Here is a 19,633-nt window from a genome sequence, read left to right as displayed (position 1 = left end):
TACTTTCTTTTTGACAATAAATTTTACCACCAGCTCAGGGGCACGGCTATGGGTAGCTCATGTGCCCCCACTTACGCCAATTTGCTCCTGGGCTGGTGGGAAGATACTGTAGTTTTTGATGAGGGGAGGTCGTCTTGGTGGTGCCCCCAGATATTATTCTGGGGGCGATATATAGATGATGTTCTGATCTTGTGGACAGGTGATACTATCTCTTTTAACACCTTTGTAGAGGACTTAAACAAGAATGATATTGGCCTAAGATTTACAGCTGAAATTGATAAAGAAAAAATCAATTTCCTGGATGTTACTATCAGCAAGGATAATGAGGGCCGCCTGGGAACTGCAATATACAGGAAGCCGACCTCCACTAACAATTTGCTCAGATGGAGCAGTCATCATCCCTATGGGCTCAGAAAGGGGATACCCAAAGGTCAATATATGAGGGCAAGGAGAAATTGCTCGTCGGACTCATCCTTTTACGTTGAAACAAGGGATCTGAAAGATAGATTCCGTGAAAGGGGTTACCCCAATAATATTCTTCGGGATACATTTAAATATGTGGAGAAAATCCCAAGAAGTAGCCTCTTACAATCTAAAAACAAGGTGGAATCTGATTCCATTGTGAGACTCATAGGTAATTTTGATGACTGCTCCCGGGAGGTAAGAGATATCATCGGCAGATACTGGGATATTTTGTTGGCAGACACTGACATCCAGGAATTCCTACCAGGTACACCGACCATTACCTATAAAAGGGGGAGGTCACTGAGGGATCAATTGGTACACAGTACCTTTACCCCCCCAAAAAAGAGTGGTACTTGGCTTGACAAAAGGCAGATGGGCACTTTTAGATGTGGAGGGTGTTCCTTTTGTGGATACCTATCTACAGGTAATCGTTTCTCCAGTGCAAGCACAGGTCGAGTATTTGAGACCAGACATTTTGCTAATTGCAAAACGAGTGGTTTGGTATATCTATTCAAGTGTACCTGCCCAAAGAACTACGTTGGGAAAACTAAAAGGGAACTGAGGAGAAGGATAGGTGAACACCTGGGTGACATCAGGCATGCTAGGGATACTCCCATATCTAGGCATGTCCGTGATGTTCACCAGGGTGACCTCAGTTCTTTTTCTTTCTGTGCAGTTGAAGTCGTGGCCCCATCAGTTCGGGGTGGTAACTGGGATAGGACAATTTTACAGAAGGAGGTCAAATGGATCCATAGATTGGACACGGTTTTCCCTAGGGGTCTTAATGAACAGATGAATTTTGGGTGCTATTTGTAAGTTATTCCCTGTTGATAAAATATTGGTCACCTGATTCTCCTGTAGTATTGTTCCTAATGGGACAAATGCAGATATATATTTACTGATCTCAATTTTGAGATACCGTATCTTTTTGTGTCTTGTGGAAATATTTTCCATGACATAGAAATTATCATGAGAATTAATAGTGACATGCGCTTTGAAATATATAACCATATAATGGGAGTATAGGTAGAAAAAACAGTGTATATGCAGTACCAAGGTATTATTGTAAAAAAAAATATATCAGTAGTTTTTGACTTTATCGGATTTGGTTACAAGAACACTATCATTTGATGGTATTATCAAATATATACACTGTATCAACATCTTATATATTAGTAAGAACCTTTCCAGTATTATTAAAGGTGCAACAGTACTTGTGTGTATTTTGTGGGTAGTTACTGCGTAGGTGCAATGGTATAATTATATTTGCACCATCATCTTTGTCCGGAATGTTAACAACACATGGAAGATGAGATATATATTCTATTATTGCTGTAGGTTCATTAATCTGAACGGCACCCTCTATATTTGTATACAACTGTTGGACCTTAGCTCCTGGGCTGTAATGTTGTTGAGCGCTTCCAGTAGATGTAAGAGTTGCGCAGTGCTTTTAATACATTTACTGATGATTGTGGCTTCTGCTTTTCCCATATCGATGGGGACGCATGCGCAGTTGTTGTAGCGCATTTGTGTAGCGCTGGGATGTTTCCACGCAGGCGCAGTATTTGGAACGCATCAGTGGACCGCTTGGGTTCTCAGCGCGTGCGCAATATTTCTTCACATGCGCACATCACACTGTAGTCTCCGGTGTCATGTGAGCGATATGATGACTCACATCCGGAGCGCTAAGAGCTTACCGGAAGTCTATGCCGACATGTACGCTGAAGCCACAATGTGGGAGTGACAATTTAGGGTAAGATATAAAGCGCATTCATTCTAGCACTTTCTCCGAGGCACCATATCGAGAGGGGACTTGCCCTGGGATGCTGTACCATGTATCGGTTTCGAGTTTGACATTTGATATAAGCTAAGTAACCCCTTATTATCATGTATTGCTCCTGATGAACCTCATGTAACAGTGAGGGGAAACGCGTCGAGTTTACAAGGGAGGCTTTTGCGAGTTTGCAAGGGAAGTTTTTGCAAATATATTGCGTTTATGGATATACTATTAAAATATCAAATGGTTTTTGTATGGATTCCCAATAACAAAGGTACTGTGTTACTGTGGCCTTTTTCTTGGGGTTTTACTGGGTATTACGCTCAGTTGTCTTGGATTATGTGTTTTGGTGTCCAAGCAGTGCATCAGGCTGAACTGGATGAACACTAGACAAAGGATTCATATCTATCGTATATCATACTACACTTTGTCTGGAGTACCTGGTGTATGAATGTGTGTTACATTAAAGAGGATCCATACTTGTTTGTTTAATCCTTGGGAGTGTTTTGACATGGTTTACAAGCACTACAGCACTTTATTACAAATATAATCTCCTATTTCCCTAAACACCTAATAAGGGACAGGATAGTGGACAGTCGTCGTTGAGCGGGGGCGCCACTGTCGTACTATAATAGGGTGCCAACCTCCGCTGACAGGTAGGGGTAGAGCAGGTAGTAATATAGACTCCCCCTTTTCATACTTAAATGTCATTTTTGCATGATTGTTGATGTGTTTCCATCCCATCCTAGTAGGGCCCAATAGGGGTAGGAGGGAGAGTCGACGGTGAGCGGGGGCGCCAATTGCGCAGGATTGTAGGGTGCCAACCTCCGCTGGTAGGTAGGGTGCAGGTAGTGCAGTATAGGGCTAGGCATCACCCTGGTCTTTTCTATTATATGTTGTTGTCATGGTGATGGTTTACGTTAAGTGCACTTATTATTATTATTATTGTTTTTGAGAGGTTTTAAAACTAATTAATAAAGGTATTTTTATCTAGTTTACACTGGGGATTCTTTGTTTCTGTGAATTTGTTAAAGATAGATGTCCCCATAGATATATATTTTTTTCTCTGTGAATGTATCCCCCTCAAGAGACAGACTCCATTGGTCCGGTGCTGGGTATCCCGGTCTCCTGGGCGTCACAATTGGCGTCACGAACAGGATCTAGCCAGCCCGTATACCGGGTATTGTGTGCCGTGATTGGAGCCCAAAACTGTGAAAACTGGGATGAAAAATCTTGAAAATTGACTTTATTAAAGAAAAATCCATTCCCCATTGAAAACTATTGAAAGTGACTTTTCCCCATTGGTTATAATGGAGTAAAGATGGCCGCCATCCCCTGAGGTAATCACTTCATAACCGTTAGGCACGAGACTGTTAATTGAGCTACGCCATTACCTGAGCCCCAGTCTAACTGAAAAACTTCAGAATCCGCCATTACTGAGCGCGCGGCGGGCGGGAGCAGCAGGGGGCGTGTCATTGTGGGCAGCACCAAGCTGAGCGCTCTGACATCAGAGCAAGGGGAAAATCGATCCTGCTGCACAGCGGAACGAATCTACACTATCCCGACGGAAGCGGAGGACCGGAAGGGTCCGGATTAACTAAGGGGGCACAGTATGTCGCAGCACGGAGACGCCGCAGCACCCGGCAACGCTAATGCAGCTGAAAGACAGAGTGTCAATAGAGAGTCCGGTAGCACAGCGGTGCAAGGAGTGGCGCCCATCATGCCAGTGCTGATGCCATATACCCCGGGTGGCCCATGGCTTCCAATGTATGAAGGTGAGCCTAATACCCTTGACGATTTCAGAGAAAAGATGCTGGCCCATTTTGACATGTTCCCTGTGGGTGAAGTTCAGCGTGTTAGTCTCCTGATGATGCAGTTAAGTGGCCATGCTAAGCGAGAAGTCACAGCATGGGCAGCTGATCTAAAAGGCACTGTTGAACGCATATTTGCTGGATTAAAAGCTACATTTGAAACCACGGCCAGCAGCAAAGCTAAAATACGATTCTTTAATTGCAAACAAAAAGCTAATGAGGGCGTGAGAGACTTTGCCTTAAACCTGCAGGAAGCCCTTAAATCACTTACACTGGCTGAACCCATTTTTAACACCGGAGCGGATAAACTACTAAGAGATCAATTTATTGAGGGACTCTACACCCCTTCTCACCGGGGGCATGTGAGCATGCTTGTTTTTAAGAACCCTGAATTGACATTTGCCCAATTAAAGGAGAGCGCTATACGTCTCCAGCTGGCAGAGGCACCTCGGGATCAGGATCCTGCGCAACCCATGGCAGAGGCACCTCAACAACAGGGAGTGCCAGTGACATCAGCTATGTCTGGGGCCATTGCTAAGCCCCTGGGGCCCAGTACTAATGAGGCTCTTCAACAAAAGCTTGACTCTTTAGCTGATGTTGTTGCTTCAATGGCTAAAACCATGCAGGAGATGAGAGGACACAAGATGGAGTTGGCAAACTGTAGAGAGGATGTTCCATGGATGAGACCCCGGAGATATCCGACATGGAGAGGACGACCCCGCGACCGCTACCAACCGGATGGACAGCCCATTTGCCGCCGTTGCCAGCAGCCGGGCCACTTTGCACGAGATTGTGATTTAAACGGGAATCCCCTGGGAATGCGGGCCGCTTCGCAGGAATGAACTTTCAAGGCCCAACACCCTGGCACGACAGGTACATCGGAGGACGACCCATTATCCCTATCGTGCTGGACGGAATTCCCCTCAACGCTTTGCTGGACACAGGTTCCCAGATTTCATCTATACCGTATATCCTTTATAAGAGGTACTGGGCTGATGCAGATATTGATAAAGGGCCCTCTGATGTTGAACTAGATATATGGGCCAGTAATGGTAAGTTGGTACCGAAACTAGGATTCAGGGAGATGACCATAAAGATTGGTAAAGTAGAACTGAAGAAACAGGGTATAATTGTTGTTGATGTTGACCGGCGGAACTGTGAACCAACTGTATTGATAGGAATGAATGTGTTAGAGAACTGCTTTTCCGAAGTCATTTCTGTCTTACAGCAAATTGCTGAAACTGCCCAATCCTGCCAGCAGAGAGTTCTCCGGAGGGAAATAAAAGTATTGATGTTAAGGCAACAGGTAGAAGTTGCAGGTGGAGAAATCGGCAGTGTGAGGGTAAGTGATCCAACGTCTATTGTAATCCCACCAAAAACAGAAATGCTGGTATGGTGTAGAGCAGCCATTGGTACTAAGGGACGAGATTATCAAGCCTTAATAGAACCAGTGTACACCGACAGCAGGCCCACTATACTCACAGCACGAGGGATAGTCGAGGTACACCGGGGACGAGTGCCGGTACGACTTTTGAACTGTGGAGAGGAAGAGGTCACTTTGCCAAGGTATGCTACAATGGCAAAGCTATATACTGTTGACAACAATGCCATCACAACCATTGAGCCCTTAGAACCAACCTGTCAGGTGGAAGGCAATGGCTCAGATGGAGAAATGGAGGATTGGTGCCAACAGCTACACGTGGGCATAAATTCAACACCTACCCATCAAAAACAAGGGGTGTATAGGCTAGTGACGGAATATGAACAAGTCTTCAGTAAACACCCATTGGACTTCGGACGGATTGATGGGGTAGAACACACAATCCCCACAGGTGACCATCCCCCAATAAAAGAAAGATATAGACCCATACCGCCCGCTCACTATCAATGTGCAAAAGATATGCTGAGGGAAATGAAACAGGCCGGGGTAATAAGAGACAGCTGTAGCCCCTGGGCGGCCCCTCTAGTGATTGTCAAAAAAAAGGACGGAACCATGAGAATGTGCGTAGACTACCGGAAGATTAATAACATCACCCATAAAGACGCCTACCCCTTGCCTAGGATAGAAGAGTCCTTAACTGCTTTGAAATCTGCTAATTATTTTTCCACCTTAGACTTAACAAGCGGGTATTGGCAAGTCCCTGTGGCTGAGAGAGATAAGGAAAAGACGGCATTCACCACACCAATGGGTCTATGTGAATTTAATCGCATGCCGTTCGGACTCTGCAACGCATCCGGTACCTTCCAGCGGCTGATGGAATGCTGCCTCGGACACAAGAACTTCGAGACCGTCCTCCTGTACCTAGATGATGTGATCGTCTACTCGAAGACTTACGAACAACACTTAATAGACCTGGCAGAAGTGTTCGAAGCCTTATCCAGGTATGGCATGAAAGTCAAGCCATCCAAATGTCACCTTCTCAAGCCAAAGGTACAGTACCTGGGACACATCGTGAGTTCGGAGGGAGTAGCACCAGATCCCGAGAAAATAAGCGCCATAAGGGATTGGCCAAGACCTACCAGCGCAAAAGAAGTGAGACAATTCCTGGGATTGGTGGGTTACTATCGCAGATTTATAAAAGGATTTACCAAGTTGGCAGCACCCTTGCAAGACACCTTGGTAGGGCAGACGAAGAAACCTTCAAACCGAAACCCTCCTTTTCAGTGGAACGACGAAAGGGAAGACTCCTTTGAACAACTAAAGAAGGCACTAACCGGAGAAGAGGTTCTGGCATACCCAGATTACCATCAACCTTTCATCCTCTACACCGATGCCAGTAATGTGGGGCTAGGAGCGGTGCTGTCACAAAAGCAAGAAGGTCGGGAGAAAGTCATCGCCTTTGCAAGTAGAAAGCTCCGGCCTACTGAAAGAAATTCAGAAAATTACAGCTCCTTCAAATTGGAACTACTGGCAGTAGTTTGGGCTGTGACGGAGCGTTTCAAACACTATCTGGCCGCTGCAGAATTTATTGTCTATACTGACAACAATCCGTTGACCCACCTGGACACAGCCAAATTAGGTGCGTTAGAACAGCGATGGATAGCCCGGTTATCTAATTACAACTTCATAATCAAGTATCGAGCAGGTCGCAAGAATGGAAATGCCGATGCCCTATCCCGGATGCCACACTTGAGAGATGTAGAAGAGGAAACGGGGGAGCTTGAAGAAATTGAACTACCAGCCTTCCATCGTCCCAAGGGAAAACATCATCAGTCAAGTACCTATCAGAAACAACAAGAGGTGAATTTTAATCCGTTAGCACACCATAGATGGGCTGACACCCAAGACAGCAATCCGGCTGTGAAGTTGGTGAAGGAACTGTTGACTGAGCAAAGTGCATATCCCGATGAGGATGCCCCAGAAGAGACGCATCAACTCTGGAAAGAGAGAGGCAAAATGTTCCTGTATCAAGGGAAGCTCTGTAGAAGGTACACCAATCCGAAAACACATGAATTGGTTTGGCAGATTATTGTGCCTAAACAAGATGTGAAGATGGTCCTCGAAGCTTACCATAATGGTGCTGGTCACTTCGGTTGGAAAAAGTTAGAAGTACTTCTAAGAGAAATATTTTATTGGGTCGGGATGAGAAAATCAATCGAACAGTGGTGCAGAAATTGTGGCCCGTGCAACCTCAGAAGAAACGATCAAAAGAACCAAAGAGCACCACTGCAGCCCATAATCACCAAACAACCACTTGAACTTGTAGCCATGGACCACGTGAAGTTGACACCAAGCCGTTCCGGCTATGTCTATGCCTTGACCATCGTGGACCATTATTCACGTTTCTTGGTAGTAGTACCCGTAAAAGATCTGACAGCAAAAACAGCAGCCAAAGCGTTCCAAACGTACTTTTGTAGACCCCATGGATATCCGGAACAGGTTCTCACCGACAAAGGTACAGCCTTTGAATCAGAGATCTTCAGAGAATTCTGTAATATGTATGGTTGCAAAAAGATCCGGACGACGGCCTATCATCCACAAACAAACGGCTTATGCGAGAAGATGAACCATATTGTAATAGACCTACTAAAGACTTTACCTGAGACAGATAGGAATCAATGGCCAGAGAAATTGCCTGACTTGGTGGATCTGTATAATCATGTCCCGGTGAGCTCCACCAACTGCACCCCAGCTTACCTTATGCGTGCAAGACCCGGCCAATTACCAATCGATCTAGAAATGGGAATTCTGAAACCAGACGCAGAAGTTCAAGACTCCAATTGGGATATCATAGGGCAAAAGCAGTATCGCCAAGTGCAAGAGAGTGTGGAAAGAAGCCTTCAGCAAACTAGAGAAAGACAAGAGCGAACTTTCAACCAGAATGCTCTAGCGACCCCATTAAGACCGGGTGACCAAGTGCTCAAGAGAAATCGTCGAACCAATAAACTAGACAATCAGTGGGAAGCCGTACCCTACACAGTTTTACCAACAAGAATGGATAATCCTAAAATGTGTCTCATTAGCAAAAACGGAGGCTTAACATCTGTACTAGTGTCAAGAGACAATCTTAAATTGTGTCCGGAAGCATTGAAAGAGCCAGAAGTTGTCCAGCCAGAACCAGAAGTTATTCAACCCATACAGGTTCAACCAGTAAAGGAAAAAGAAGAGGAAATGTATCACACCTGTATAGGAGACTTTCCCAAAACCCTACTAACATACCATGGTGCAGTAGTGGTTCCCATGGTGGCCTTTTATCCAACACCGAACCCAATACCAGAAGTCCCAAGACAGGAAGAGGCTGACCCCGTACTACAGGAGGTTCCAGGCCAGGAAGAACAGATTCCTGATCAGAGTAATCTCATTCACGGTGGACTTGCCAACTCCATAGTCATGGAATTATCTTTAGCAGAGCGGGCAGATACTACATCCGCAGTAGACAGTAGTACACCACATGAAGAGATACCGCTATTACGTAGATCACAGCGTAGTACCCAGGGCCAATTACCGGCCAGGTATGCAGATTACCAACTATAAAGCTCATAATGTGAATTGTATATATGTTATGCCATATATAGTTAAACAGAAAATGTAGTATAGTCATTGTTATCAGTCTGCAACGTTTAAGCCCAGTGCCTACAGAGACTTGTCTGTATGAACTTGAGGCATATTCTTGAACTTTTTATCAGCCCGGAGGCACTAAATCAAAGCTCCGGAAAGACTGCTTTTTGAACTTTGCTTTTTGCTCTTTTTGAACTTTCTTTAGACTTTATATTGATAACTCCGTTGGAAAAATGGAACTAAATTCCTGGACACTAAGTACAGTGCCTTTCCTAATACCTTCAAGGATAGAACTGTATTAATGGACGCTATTTGAAGTGACTTTTTAAAGAACTCTATTTTTGTTTCCTTGAGTGGTTTTTGTAACTTTTCATTTTTAAGACTCTGTACATATTAATTGTTATTTCAAAATGTTATTGTCCCACAGTCCCGGAGTACTGTTCTTAACTAAGGGGGAATGTGGCACCCCTAGGGGTATTTGCCACAAAAATAGTTACTGACAGTAAATGCAAATACTAAAATAGCAAGACTGCACTACCACCTCCGGCCAGAAGGGGGAGCTCCAGAGACTCCCCTTGATCCATTCTGGTCTGAGAGAAGAACTGGCAGTTGGGCTAAGGAGCTGAAAGTGAGAGGTCATACAGTTGAATCTCTAACAGCCCTGTGACTGTTACCAGGCCTAAATCACCGGCCTGAGGAGAAGAGGGATAGAGAAAAAGGACATTGTGAGAACCGGGTAGCATTAATCACTACCCAGAACAGGCGCAAAGACGGATACCGGATCCGTGGCTGTATTCATTATATATAATACAGCAACCGGAAAAACGTGAGGTGATATCAGCTTCACTAGGGCCGGACGCAGCAACAGACACAGAGTTCAGCGGTACTCCCAGAGGGGGTAAACCGATAAAAGGACTCGGGTTGCCCGTCGAACCAGGACCCGGAGGGGACAGATTGGGCCGGCAGCCAGTTCACATACAGCAGCAGGGCCACGCAGAAATTGCGCACAATAAGAGGCGAAGACCCCGGCAGGGTCAAAGTAACTTAGAGTTCCCATACAGACTCCGGTGACAGGACTGGTTGTAAATCCTTTTATGTTAAAGTAAACTGGTTAAACGTTTCAGTGCCTCAGTCTTTCATTTGGACAATAGCCATCTATCCAGGATCGGGATCGTCACCGCTGGGAGAACCTGCTGCTGATCAAGTAAGTGCCTGTCCCCTCATGATACCCCTTACACTGTGCATTGCCTGAGGCCACAGCACCGGGTCAAGCCACCCGTGACATCCCCCTCAAGAGACAGACTCCATTGGTCCGGTGCTGGGTATCCCGGTCTCCTGGGCGTCACACACTGACCAAAACTAAACAATGGCAACAATATAGTATGTTGCTATAAATCGTTTTATGCCCTTTAACACCATTGCCCATTAAATATATATTTTTTCTTCATTTCAATACAAACATGTCCTATACAGAGTTCAGAAATTTCTCCAAGCCTGATGGCGTCCACCACACTTGAACTATATTGAAAATATAAGCTGCATTGATTTAAATTGATTTAAATATACTTTGATTAGGGGCAATATTACTTTTTAAGGAGGCAATCAAGAGGTATAAGTGGATATTATTACTGTTGGTAGGGCAAGACAGTGGTAGTATTACTAGGAATGATGACAAATGGTGGCATTATTACTTTATGGGGCACTAAGAGATGTAGTATTAAGGAGATCACTATTATCCAATTGTGGCACTGTTTGGATCTACTACTTTTAGACCACTATCTGACAATTTTCAGAGGTGTTGTTTGCCACTATTTCTGTGGGGATATTTTAGCAATGACAACATTTTTCCTTAAATTAGTTGTCCACTACTTGTACAACTTCTTCTCATTCCCTACCCTTGGCCCCAATAAAATAAAAAAGCCTATACTCACCTACCTTGCTGGCGAAGTTTCCATAGTGTCGGCACTCTCTCTCCCGGGGCTGCCGTGCGGTTGTTGTGACACGTGACCCCGGTGCCCAATCAGCACTGGTGTCGCTGTTCACTCCTCCTGTAAAATTGAACATGAAGAGGAAGTGAGAGATCAGCTGCCCTCTTCATGTTCCATTTGTCCGAAGGCGGGGACAGTGACTTCGGCATTGATTGGGGGCCAGGGTCACATGTCACAACAACCACATGATAGCCCTGGGACCACAAGTGCTTAAATCGCTGGAATGGCGCAAGCATGGAAGGTGACTAGGTTTTTTTTATTTTATCGGGGCCATAGATCAAGAAGGGGTTGTCCAAGTAGTGTACAGTAGTTTAAGTCCAGTAAGTAAATACACTTAGCAGGTGCAGGTTATGGGGAAAGGAATGGGGAGTGTGTGTAGGTTGGTGATAAGTGAGGATAGAGCAGGACATTTGAAAACTCAAATGTCTGTGTTGCATATTCTGCAGACAAGGTGGTGCTGGAAGAAGTCATGTAGGTGTGGGCCGGAAGGAAAAGGCTGAAAAGGAAATGTAATGGCATCACCTGTGACCCCTATATAGTCTGCAGAAGTGACATCTTCCACCATGTAGTCACTGTGTGGTGGTAAAATTGATCTAGTCTTTTATATTTAGTAACACCATTGTCATCTATTAAGGTCCCTACAATATTTGCTATACTTCTGGTGCACCTATACATGTGTTTACCTAGGTAGGGGACCCATTCAGATGTTCCCCTCTCCCCTTGGCTAAACCCTTAGATTTTGTAAGCATTACCAAAAATGCACTTACATTATGATGTGAAATGGTCCACCTCTCACTGTGTTTCCAAAAAAGCGTCTTGGCCCCTTTCTGACTAATTGAGCAACCTAAAATGTATATATAATACAGAAACAAATGTAATATTTATTTCCTGATATTTTATATAGGCACCATATCAATCAGTATTATACACAGATTTCGTAACAGGTTAGATCAAGTCTACTGTGGTCAAGTAATCTCATTTCATTATCACCATTATTATCACACCATTATCACAGTAGAAATGTTTTTTCGAGTGTTTGAGAAAACTGAAGTACCAGGGGAAATTTACACAAGCCTGGGAAGAACATAAATTCATACTATGAAGACATATTTTAAATTACTGTGCTGTCAGAAGTGCTGAGCTTTCATATTTGCTTTAATTATTGTATTTATTTTACAACTCAGTTCAGCTTATAAAGAAAATCACAATTTACAAACAGAAATTAGAAGGTTGTTCCACAAGTTTTACATTGATGGCCTAACCTTGAGATGGGTCATCAATATCAAATCCAAAGCTGTCCGACACTCCAACACTCCACCAATCAGCTGTTCTCAGTCCCGGTAGTGGCAAATGTTAGTGGCTGGATACATAGTACCTAGCAGTGGACACTGCACAGTTCGCAGAGCTGTTCTGCAACTAAAAACCTTCCCACAACCACTACTCGGACAGTTTCTGATCTGATATTGAGGACCAATACTGTGGACATATCAATATAAAACTAGTAGAACAAACCTTTAAATTGCTTTACCTATTTGATGCATGGGTTACCCATTACCATCTCAGTTTATGGGACATATAATGTTACACTAATTTTTCAGCCTCTATCAAATATTTTCAAAGGGTTGAGAGAGGGTCAGGAAGCAGGGACCAGGGAAGAGTTGTAATGGGAGCTGCAGGGATCGGTCAGAGTAAGTATTGATAATTGTATTTTTTTATTTAATTCCATTAATTTGAATTTTTAAAATATTTTTTTCCACTGAACAACCTCTTTAATTTGCATTTAGCATGCTTCCAGAATCCATACCTCAATTATAAGAATTAGAATTCCGCCAAAAATGACAATTATTTCTCCACTTAATCGAAGGTAGTCTTCTTTTGTTTTGTAAGAATCCTAAAAATGGAAACAGTAAATACTTTACCCTTATATAAACTGTAAACCCTCACTATCCGGTAAAATAATTTTACCATTTATGATAACATTTTTAGAGATGCTATTTTTTCTGTGCACGTTTAATGGAAAAGGGCAAAGTTAAATGGATGTCTCATCTTATAAACTAGATAAAATTGCAAAGTGTTTGTACAAGAAGCAACTTTTCGATTTACCTGGGCAAGGAGTGCACACTTGCCAACAGGGCCAGGACGAGGGGTAGGCACCCACCTAAGGCGCTACCTCTTGCCTCCCCAAGAGATGCACTTTGAAAAATAAACACAAAAAAGCGACATTGCGGAATGCCTGAGGCGTCAGTCACCTTCCTCCGGCCGCAGGCATTCAGCATACTGTTGATAAGTAATCAACAGGAAGTGAGAGCTGCCGCTATCCACTCAGTTCCTCTTGATTACTGATATGTCTAAAGGCAGGGATAGTGACACCAATGCTAATTGTAGCAGGGCTCACATGACATAACCTTCCATGAGCCCTGAGAATGCGAGTGCCGATACTGCAGGCATGGGAGGGGAGTATAGGTCTTTTTTATTTTAACGGAGGCAAACATTAGGATTGAGAAGGATTATCCTAGTAGTGGACAACCCCAAGCTTTATTAGTTTCCATGACTATCATTGGGTCTAACATTTAAAATATAGGAGTGGGTGAATATTGATCTTTGTATTGTGCAAATGGTCTGGAAACAATGGGTGATTCTATATGTAACTTTGAAATTGCATTCCCTATTAAGTCACACCTGTAAAGTACACCACTTTTTGTTACTTTAACTGGCATTTTTTGGTGAAAAAAGAAAAATTCTAGTGAAAGTGGTCATCAGAGCTTCTTAGGCCCCTTTCACACATCAGTTTTTTGCCATCAGTCACAATCCATTGGCTCAACTGATCCGTGGCAGATTGTGAAAAACTGATGAGATGGATCCATTTTTTGGATGGATCTGACAAGCAGATGTGGCTAATTGGATCGGAGCATGCTCAGTTAAAAAACAAATGGAATCCGTCACTGGATTACGACATTTGACGGATCTGGTGCCATAGACTTCCATTCTCGCAAACAACGGACGTCGATGGATCCGTCACTGTCTGTTTTTTTGACGTACACAAAAAATGTTACTTTGTCCATTTTCTCCAGCCGCCGGACAAAAATTTTCAACAGATCCAGCGAACGATGGATGAAACGTGAGGCCATCCATCGCAATCCGTCACTAATACAAGCCTATGAGAAAAAACGGATCCAGCGGCATCAGTCGCCGGATCCGTTTTTTTCAAAATTTGACGGATTGCGACTGAAGGCAAAAAACTGATGTGCGAAAGAGGCCTTACCTGACACACTGGAGGGGAAGGTGCATTAGGGGTCCTGTTAACCTTAGTCTCTAACCCATTTCTTTAGGGCATGGAGGTGGAGGGTGCCATTGGCTTCATCTGCCCAGGTAACCAAAATACCTTGCCCCAGGCCCTTCTTCCAAGCTATTCACTATACGGCTTGGAAGCAATGCTCCGAAACTGGTGGGATCTCTGGAGGCAGAGACTAAGCTGCATCTCAACCTCAAAAAATGTAGAGCGATGAAAAAGATGTATGTACCATAAAATGATACCAAAAGAAACTACAGGTTGCTATTATAAAAAAAAATTGAATCTCACGCAGCTCCATCAATGGAAAAATTACAGTTTATTCAAAATTTTGTCAAAACATTAAAACAAGAAAATCTCTATAGTTTTGGTATCCGTGCAATTGTACTGAGCTGTAAGATCCAGGTAATGGGTTATTCTCACTGCACAGTGAACACCATCAAAATTAAATGCAGAAAACAAAGACACAATTATGAGGGGGGAGGGGTTGGGTCCACCATGGAGACCTGTGTTATGAACAGGTAATTCAGAACCACAATGGACATAGAGGTACTGAGCACACAAAGTGACCTGACAATTACCAAAAACAAAGGACGAGCTCTGAGACGTGGGAACTCTGCTGACCGCAATCCCTAATCCTAACACACCACACTAGAGGTAGCCGTGGATTGCGCCTAACGCTCCCTATGCAACTCGGCACAGCCTGAGAAACTAACTAGCCCTGAAGATAGAAAAAAAAGCCTACCTTGCCTCAGAGAAATTCCCCAAAGGAAAAGGCAGCCCCCCACATATAATGACTGTGAGTAAAGATGAAATACAAACACAGAGATGAAATAGATTTAGCAAAGTGAGGCCCGACTTACTGAATAGACCGAGGATAGGAAAGATAGCTTTGCGGTCAACACAAAATCCTACAAACAACCACGCAGAGGGGCAAAAAGACCCTCCGCACCGACTAACGGTACGGAGGTGCTCCTCTGCGTCTCAGAGCTTCCAGCAAGCAAGAAAAACCAAAATAGCAAGCTGGACAGAAAATATAGCAAACAAAAAATAACACAAGCAGAACTTGGCTTATGCAGGATAGAGAGGCCACAGGAACGATCCAGGAGGAAGCAAGACCAATACTAGAACATTGACTGGAGGCCAGGATCAAAGCACCAGGTGGAGTTAAATAGAGCAGCACCTAACGACCTAACCTCATCACCTGAGGAAGGAAACTCAGAAGCCGCAGTACCACTCTCATCCACCAAAGGAAGCTTATAGACAGAACCAGCCGCAGTACCACTCATGACCAAAGGAGGGAGCTTGGCCACAGAATTCACAACAGACCTGTGTGGGACTTTTTTTCTTTTCCTGTACATTAAATGATCAAGTGAATGATGTCATTAAAAAAAATAAGTCCTCAGCTTTATCGATGGATAAATCTTGAAAGGAAGGAAGAGAAAAAAAAAGTACAGAAACTGAAATGTGCTCATTATACTGTCTATTTCATCTTCATTGCAAAGATTAACCTTTAAATCCTAAATTATCCAATTAATCTACAAATCTCTGGGTTAAAACACTAAAGAGCTACATTCATTCTGGAGATCGATTGGAGTCCAAGTTCTCGAACATTTTGCCATTAAGAATCACTTTAGCCAAAATATTCAGCTAACGGGTAGATAGATCTGGACTGATAGTCATAATATTTTTTATCAGCAATGTTAGTAATAAAAATAATAAATGAAAATCTACAATGTCATCACTCGGGGCTATTCTATCACTGGGTGAGAATCCCTTTTTAAACTGCCTAATAATAGTTTATCAGCAGCTAGTTATGGTATTACACTCATCCAAAACATATACTTCATATGCTTGGCGTTTGGGAAGCTTTTAATTAGTGCTTGAATAAGCAATAAACTATGGACTAATTTATGGATTTAGAGAAATGGTTCTAATCTGTGCAGCAATGCCTGGCAGCATTTTATTAGCAACGGGGTCATTCATTGAAAGACAGATGTATGAGTGCATTACTGTATTGTGCTGTCTCAAGACATTCTGCAATGAGGATGGATTGCTGTAATGAGATGAATAGCGCATATAACACTTACATAAAATGGCCTTGTGATGATCTTTCTCTTTCCTCCATCTGTGATCTCTTCCATTAGCGGCCGATGCATGCAGCATAAAGTCAAGATGATCGTGTAGAGAATATACAGAAAAGTGCACAGCAAAAAATATTTGTATCCATAAGTAGACCATTTATACTGAAGCAGTTCCTTTAAAGGTGTAATTTCTAAAAGATTCCTTGCCTTGAGTTGGAGATAAAAAGGATAATACAAAGGAACAAATAAGAAGTTAGAGTGAAATAATACTGATGACTCTGTTAGGAGGTTTTTTTTCATTAGGATGGGACATTATATATTTTCTCTTTATAAAACAGACGAACCTTTAAAACCTAAATTAACCTCATTGCAGCCAAAATGGACTTTGTAATACAACAGATTAGACATCACTTTGTTAGAGAATTGGTTGGATAGAAAGTAAGTTTCATCTGGACAAATTGAACAATTTAAATTAAATGAAAGGTCAGCTCAGGTCCAATACAATCTTTTCTTTTTCCGTTCTTTCTGGCTTCTATACAATCTCCTGTGAGATACCGCATACTAAATGGAGAGTTCCGAGTATTTGGTAAGGATGAGAACCTCACTCCTATAACACCGCGGTTTCCTCGTTCTGTACTCTAGACTGTTTCTTATAGCAAGTGTATATTACATTATGTCTGAGACATTCTTGGTTCATGAAATTTTATATTAAATTGTTTAAAGAGGACCAGTCACCAGGTCAAAAGTAGCCAGATTTTGCTCATATTTTACTCTTATTGTTCCTCTGATTATTCAGATGTTTTTGTAATTTTTAAATCCACCATATGGTGCCAGAGATATGAGCCTTTTTTTATTTAATCCTAATTTGTATGGTCTTTACTAAGGAGGCGTGGCTTACAGGATTCTCTCAGGATGTGCCTGTGAAGTATTAAACTGTAAGTCACACCCCCTTGGAAAAGACTACGGATAAACTGCTCTTTTAAAATTCAAATTCATCGACTTTGCCAAATTTTCATCCAAAATTTGATTTTTTTTTAGTGAATCAATTAGTGTGAATTTGAATACCGGAAAATTTGTAATTGCTCAGAAGATTTATGTGGGGCGGAGGAGAGAGAGGGTAAGAGAGATGGAGATAGAGGACCCCACTGGTCATAAGAGGTTACCCTTTAGTCTACAGAAGAGAGAGAGGATCCTACTGATAAGAGCTTAAAGGGTTGGCACTACTAGGACAATCCGATGTTTGCCCCCAATAAAATAGAACACTTGTACTCACCTCCTTTGCTGGCACCATTACAGAGGTGTCGGCACTCGCGGTCTCTGGGCTCACCTGAGGTTGATATATGTCATGTGAGCCCTGCGCCCAATAAGCATTGGTGGCACTGTCCCTGCCTTCGAACGCATAAGTAATCAAGTGGAAGTTAAAAGCTAACCTCAGTCCTGACATATCTCTGCAAATCCCATTCATGTGGTCACCCTACCCCTTGCTTATAATGGAAATAGAAGGGAATTGTGAGAGTATAAGAATAATTGGCAGAGTGTGAAAACCCCTTTAAACTTGGTCCTGGCACCATATCTATGTACACGTAGTAAGTTTATTTCTTTTACTGCTTCTATGTAGTTAGCTTGGTTGTAGTACTGTATCTGTGTAGTGAGTATCAGATTTGTGGTGAATATGTTACAATATGCAGTTTTATTTATTGAGCCAACTCAATGGTGAATTTTAAATACTATTTGGTATGCTGATATTCCACATTGAAGACAAATTACAAGGTTATTATAGTCTTATATTACTGACCAATGTACCATTTACAGGAGTGCACTGTTACTAACATATCTATGTATCTGGAAATGCACAGGTGCGTATGATCCCATCACTGTACCAGTTTTATCTTTTTAAAGCCTTGTATCCTCTACTCCCATTAAGAAGCAGCCAGGGGTAAACCTAAGAAGGATGGGCCGCTGTTCAAAAGCCACTGTTTTGTCCTTTGCCGCCCAGACCAAAATTTGCAGACCAGCCCCTGGTGAGAGGTCCTCTTCAGATGATAAACTTAGACTTCGTAGTCCCTTATTGGATAAATCTGTATCCTTGAGCTGCTGTGTTGTTATTTTAGGGAGAACCTGCTTGTGTTACAATAATCTGTTAATAGTATCCAATGTGAATATTTTCTACATAAGAGGCCAAGGAGAAGTCTGTATTTTACTTATCTGTTCTTCTACAGAATGGGTTAATCGGTCGGAGAACTTTATTATCCTGTTTTATTACCATTTTATGACAGGATCTGCTGTGATTATTGCTTGACACAACATTTTATAAACTATAATTATTCCTGTTTTTTTTAATCGTATGTAGAATTTTCTATACCGTAACGCAATCAGCGGTGCACTGTACATCGTCTGTAATTAGACTGCAGTCACTTTCTCAGTAACTCTCCAGATGGCTTTAATTATTCTGTGGAGTTTTAGAGCTCATTATTTTTTTAATCTTTTAGCTATTACTCACAATGAATGCTGTTACGTGCTGCTATTCCAAGGTGCTAGACTCACCGCATTGTTGTCACTGGTGCATATAATATCCACCACCGAGGATTTGTCTTTCCAAGAGTCGATTCCAGTTAGATCGTACAATGTGGACATTACAGGTCCGAAGCACCAGAAAATGTGCTTTCTCTTTGTCATAAAGTAATTAAACATCTGAAAAATATGAAAATTATTGAACATTATATATTTCTAGGCTCCCTACTACTAAGGGTAAAGGCATTTTTATGACATGACAGTAGCAGAATGTGTAAATTGCCTCTTAACCCTGCTGTTCTGTTCGGGTCATAGTGACCCGAACAGACTTTTTGCGGCCCTGTAGATTTTTTTCTGTAAGTCTCTAAAACTTGAGACTCCTTGACTTTTCCTCATTTGGGGGGACCTACCTATGAGTATTTTTTTTTTTTTCGTTTACTTTTTGCTACACGCAAAAAGTTACACTTGTTGTGTTCGGGTCATAGTGACCCGACATCGTTTTTTACAGCTGTGAGGCCATATTTTCAGTGAAATAAAGGAGTTATAACCTCAGTTGGGTCTATTTATTGCATCTACTATTGTATATCAATTGATTTATTTCCTAAATTATTTCAATGGGGTCGTACACGCGCTTTACCGGGGGTATGCATTGAGATCTGCGCACCATAAAAATGGCTTTATATTGATTATTTTTGGTGTGCAGTCTATT

General features: G+C 42.5%; 1 protein-coding gene across 3 annotated transcripts in view; it reads right to left on the bottom strand.

The window, feature by feature from the left end:
* The window catches only part of LOC138638232 (transient receptor potential cation channel subfamily V member 6-like), a 129,224-nt gene that overhangs the window by 15,405 nt on the left and 94,186 nt on the right, over window positions 1–19,633 (bottom strand). For all 3 annotated transcript variants that reach the window (XM_069727381.1, XM_069727379.1, XM_069727380.1), the window contains 4 exons: window positions 18,958–19,104; window positions 16,420–16,620; window positions 12,845–12,931; window positions 11,808–11,884 (listed from right to left, as the gene is read on the bottom strand). In XM_069727381.1, coding sequence (XP_069583482.1) covers window positions 11,808–11,884; window positions 12,845–12,931; window positions 16,420–16,620; window positions 18,958–19,104 — 512 coding nt within the window. The remainder of the gene's footprint in view (window positions 1–11,807; window positions 11,885–12,844; window positions 12,932–16,419; window positions 16,621–18,957; window positions 19,105–19,633) is intronic.

Source organism: Ranitomeya imitator, chromosome 5 (genome assembly GCF_032444005.1).
Source record: "Ranitomeya imitator isolate aRanImi1 chromosome 5, aRanImi1.pri, whole genome shotgun sequence".
NCBI lineage: Eukaryota > Metazoa > Chordata > Amphibia > Anura > Dendrobatidae > Ranitomeya > Ranitomeya imitator.
The sequence above is the reverse complement of the archived record's forward strand: the minus strand, read 5'-3'. Positions and strand labels throughout refer to the sequence as shown.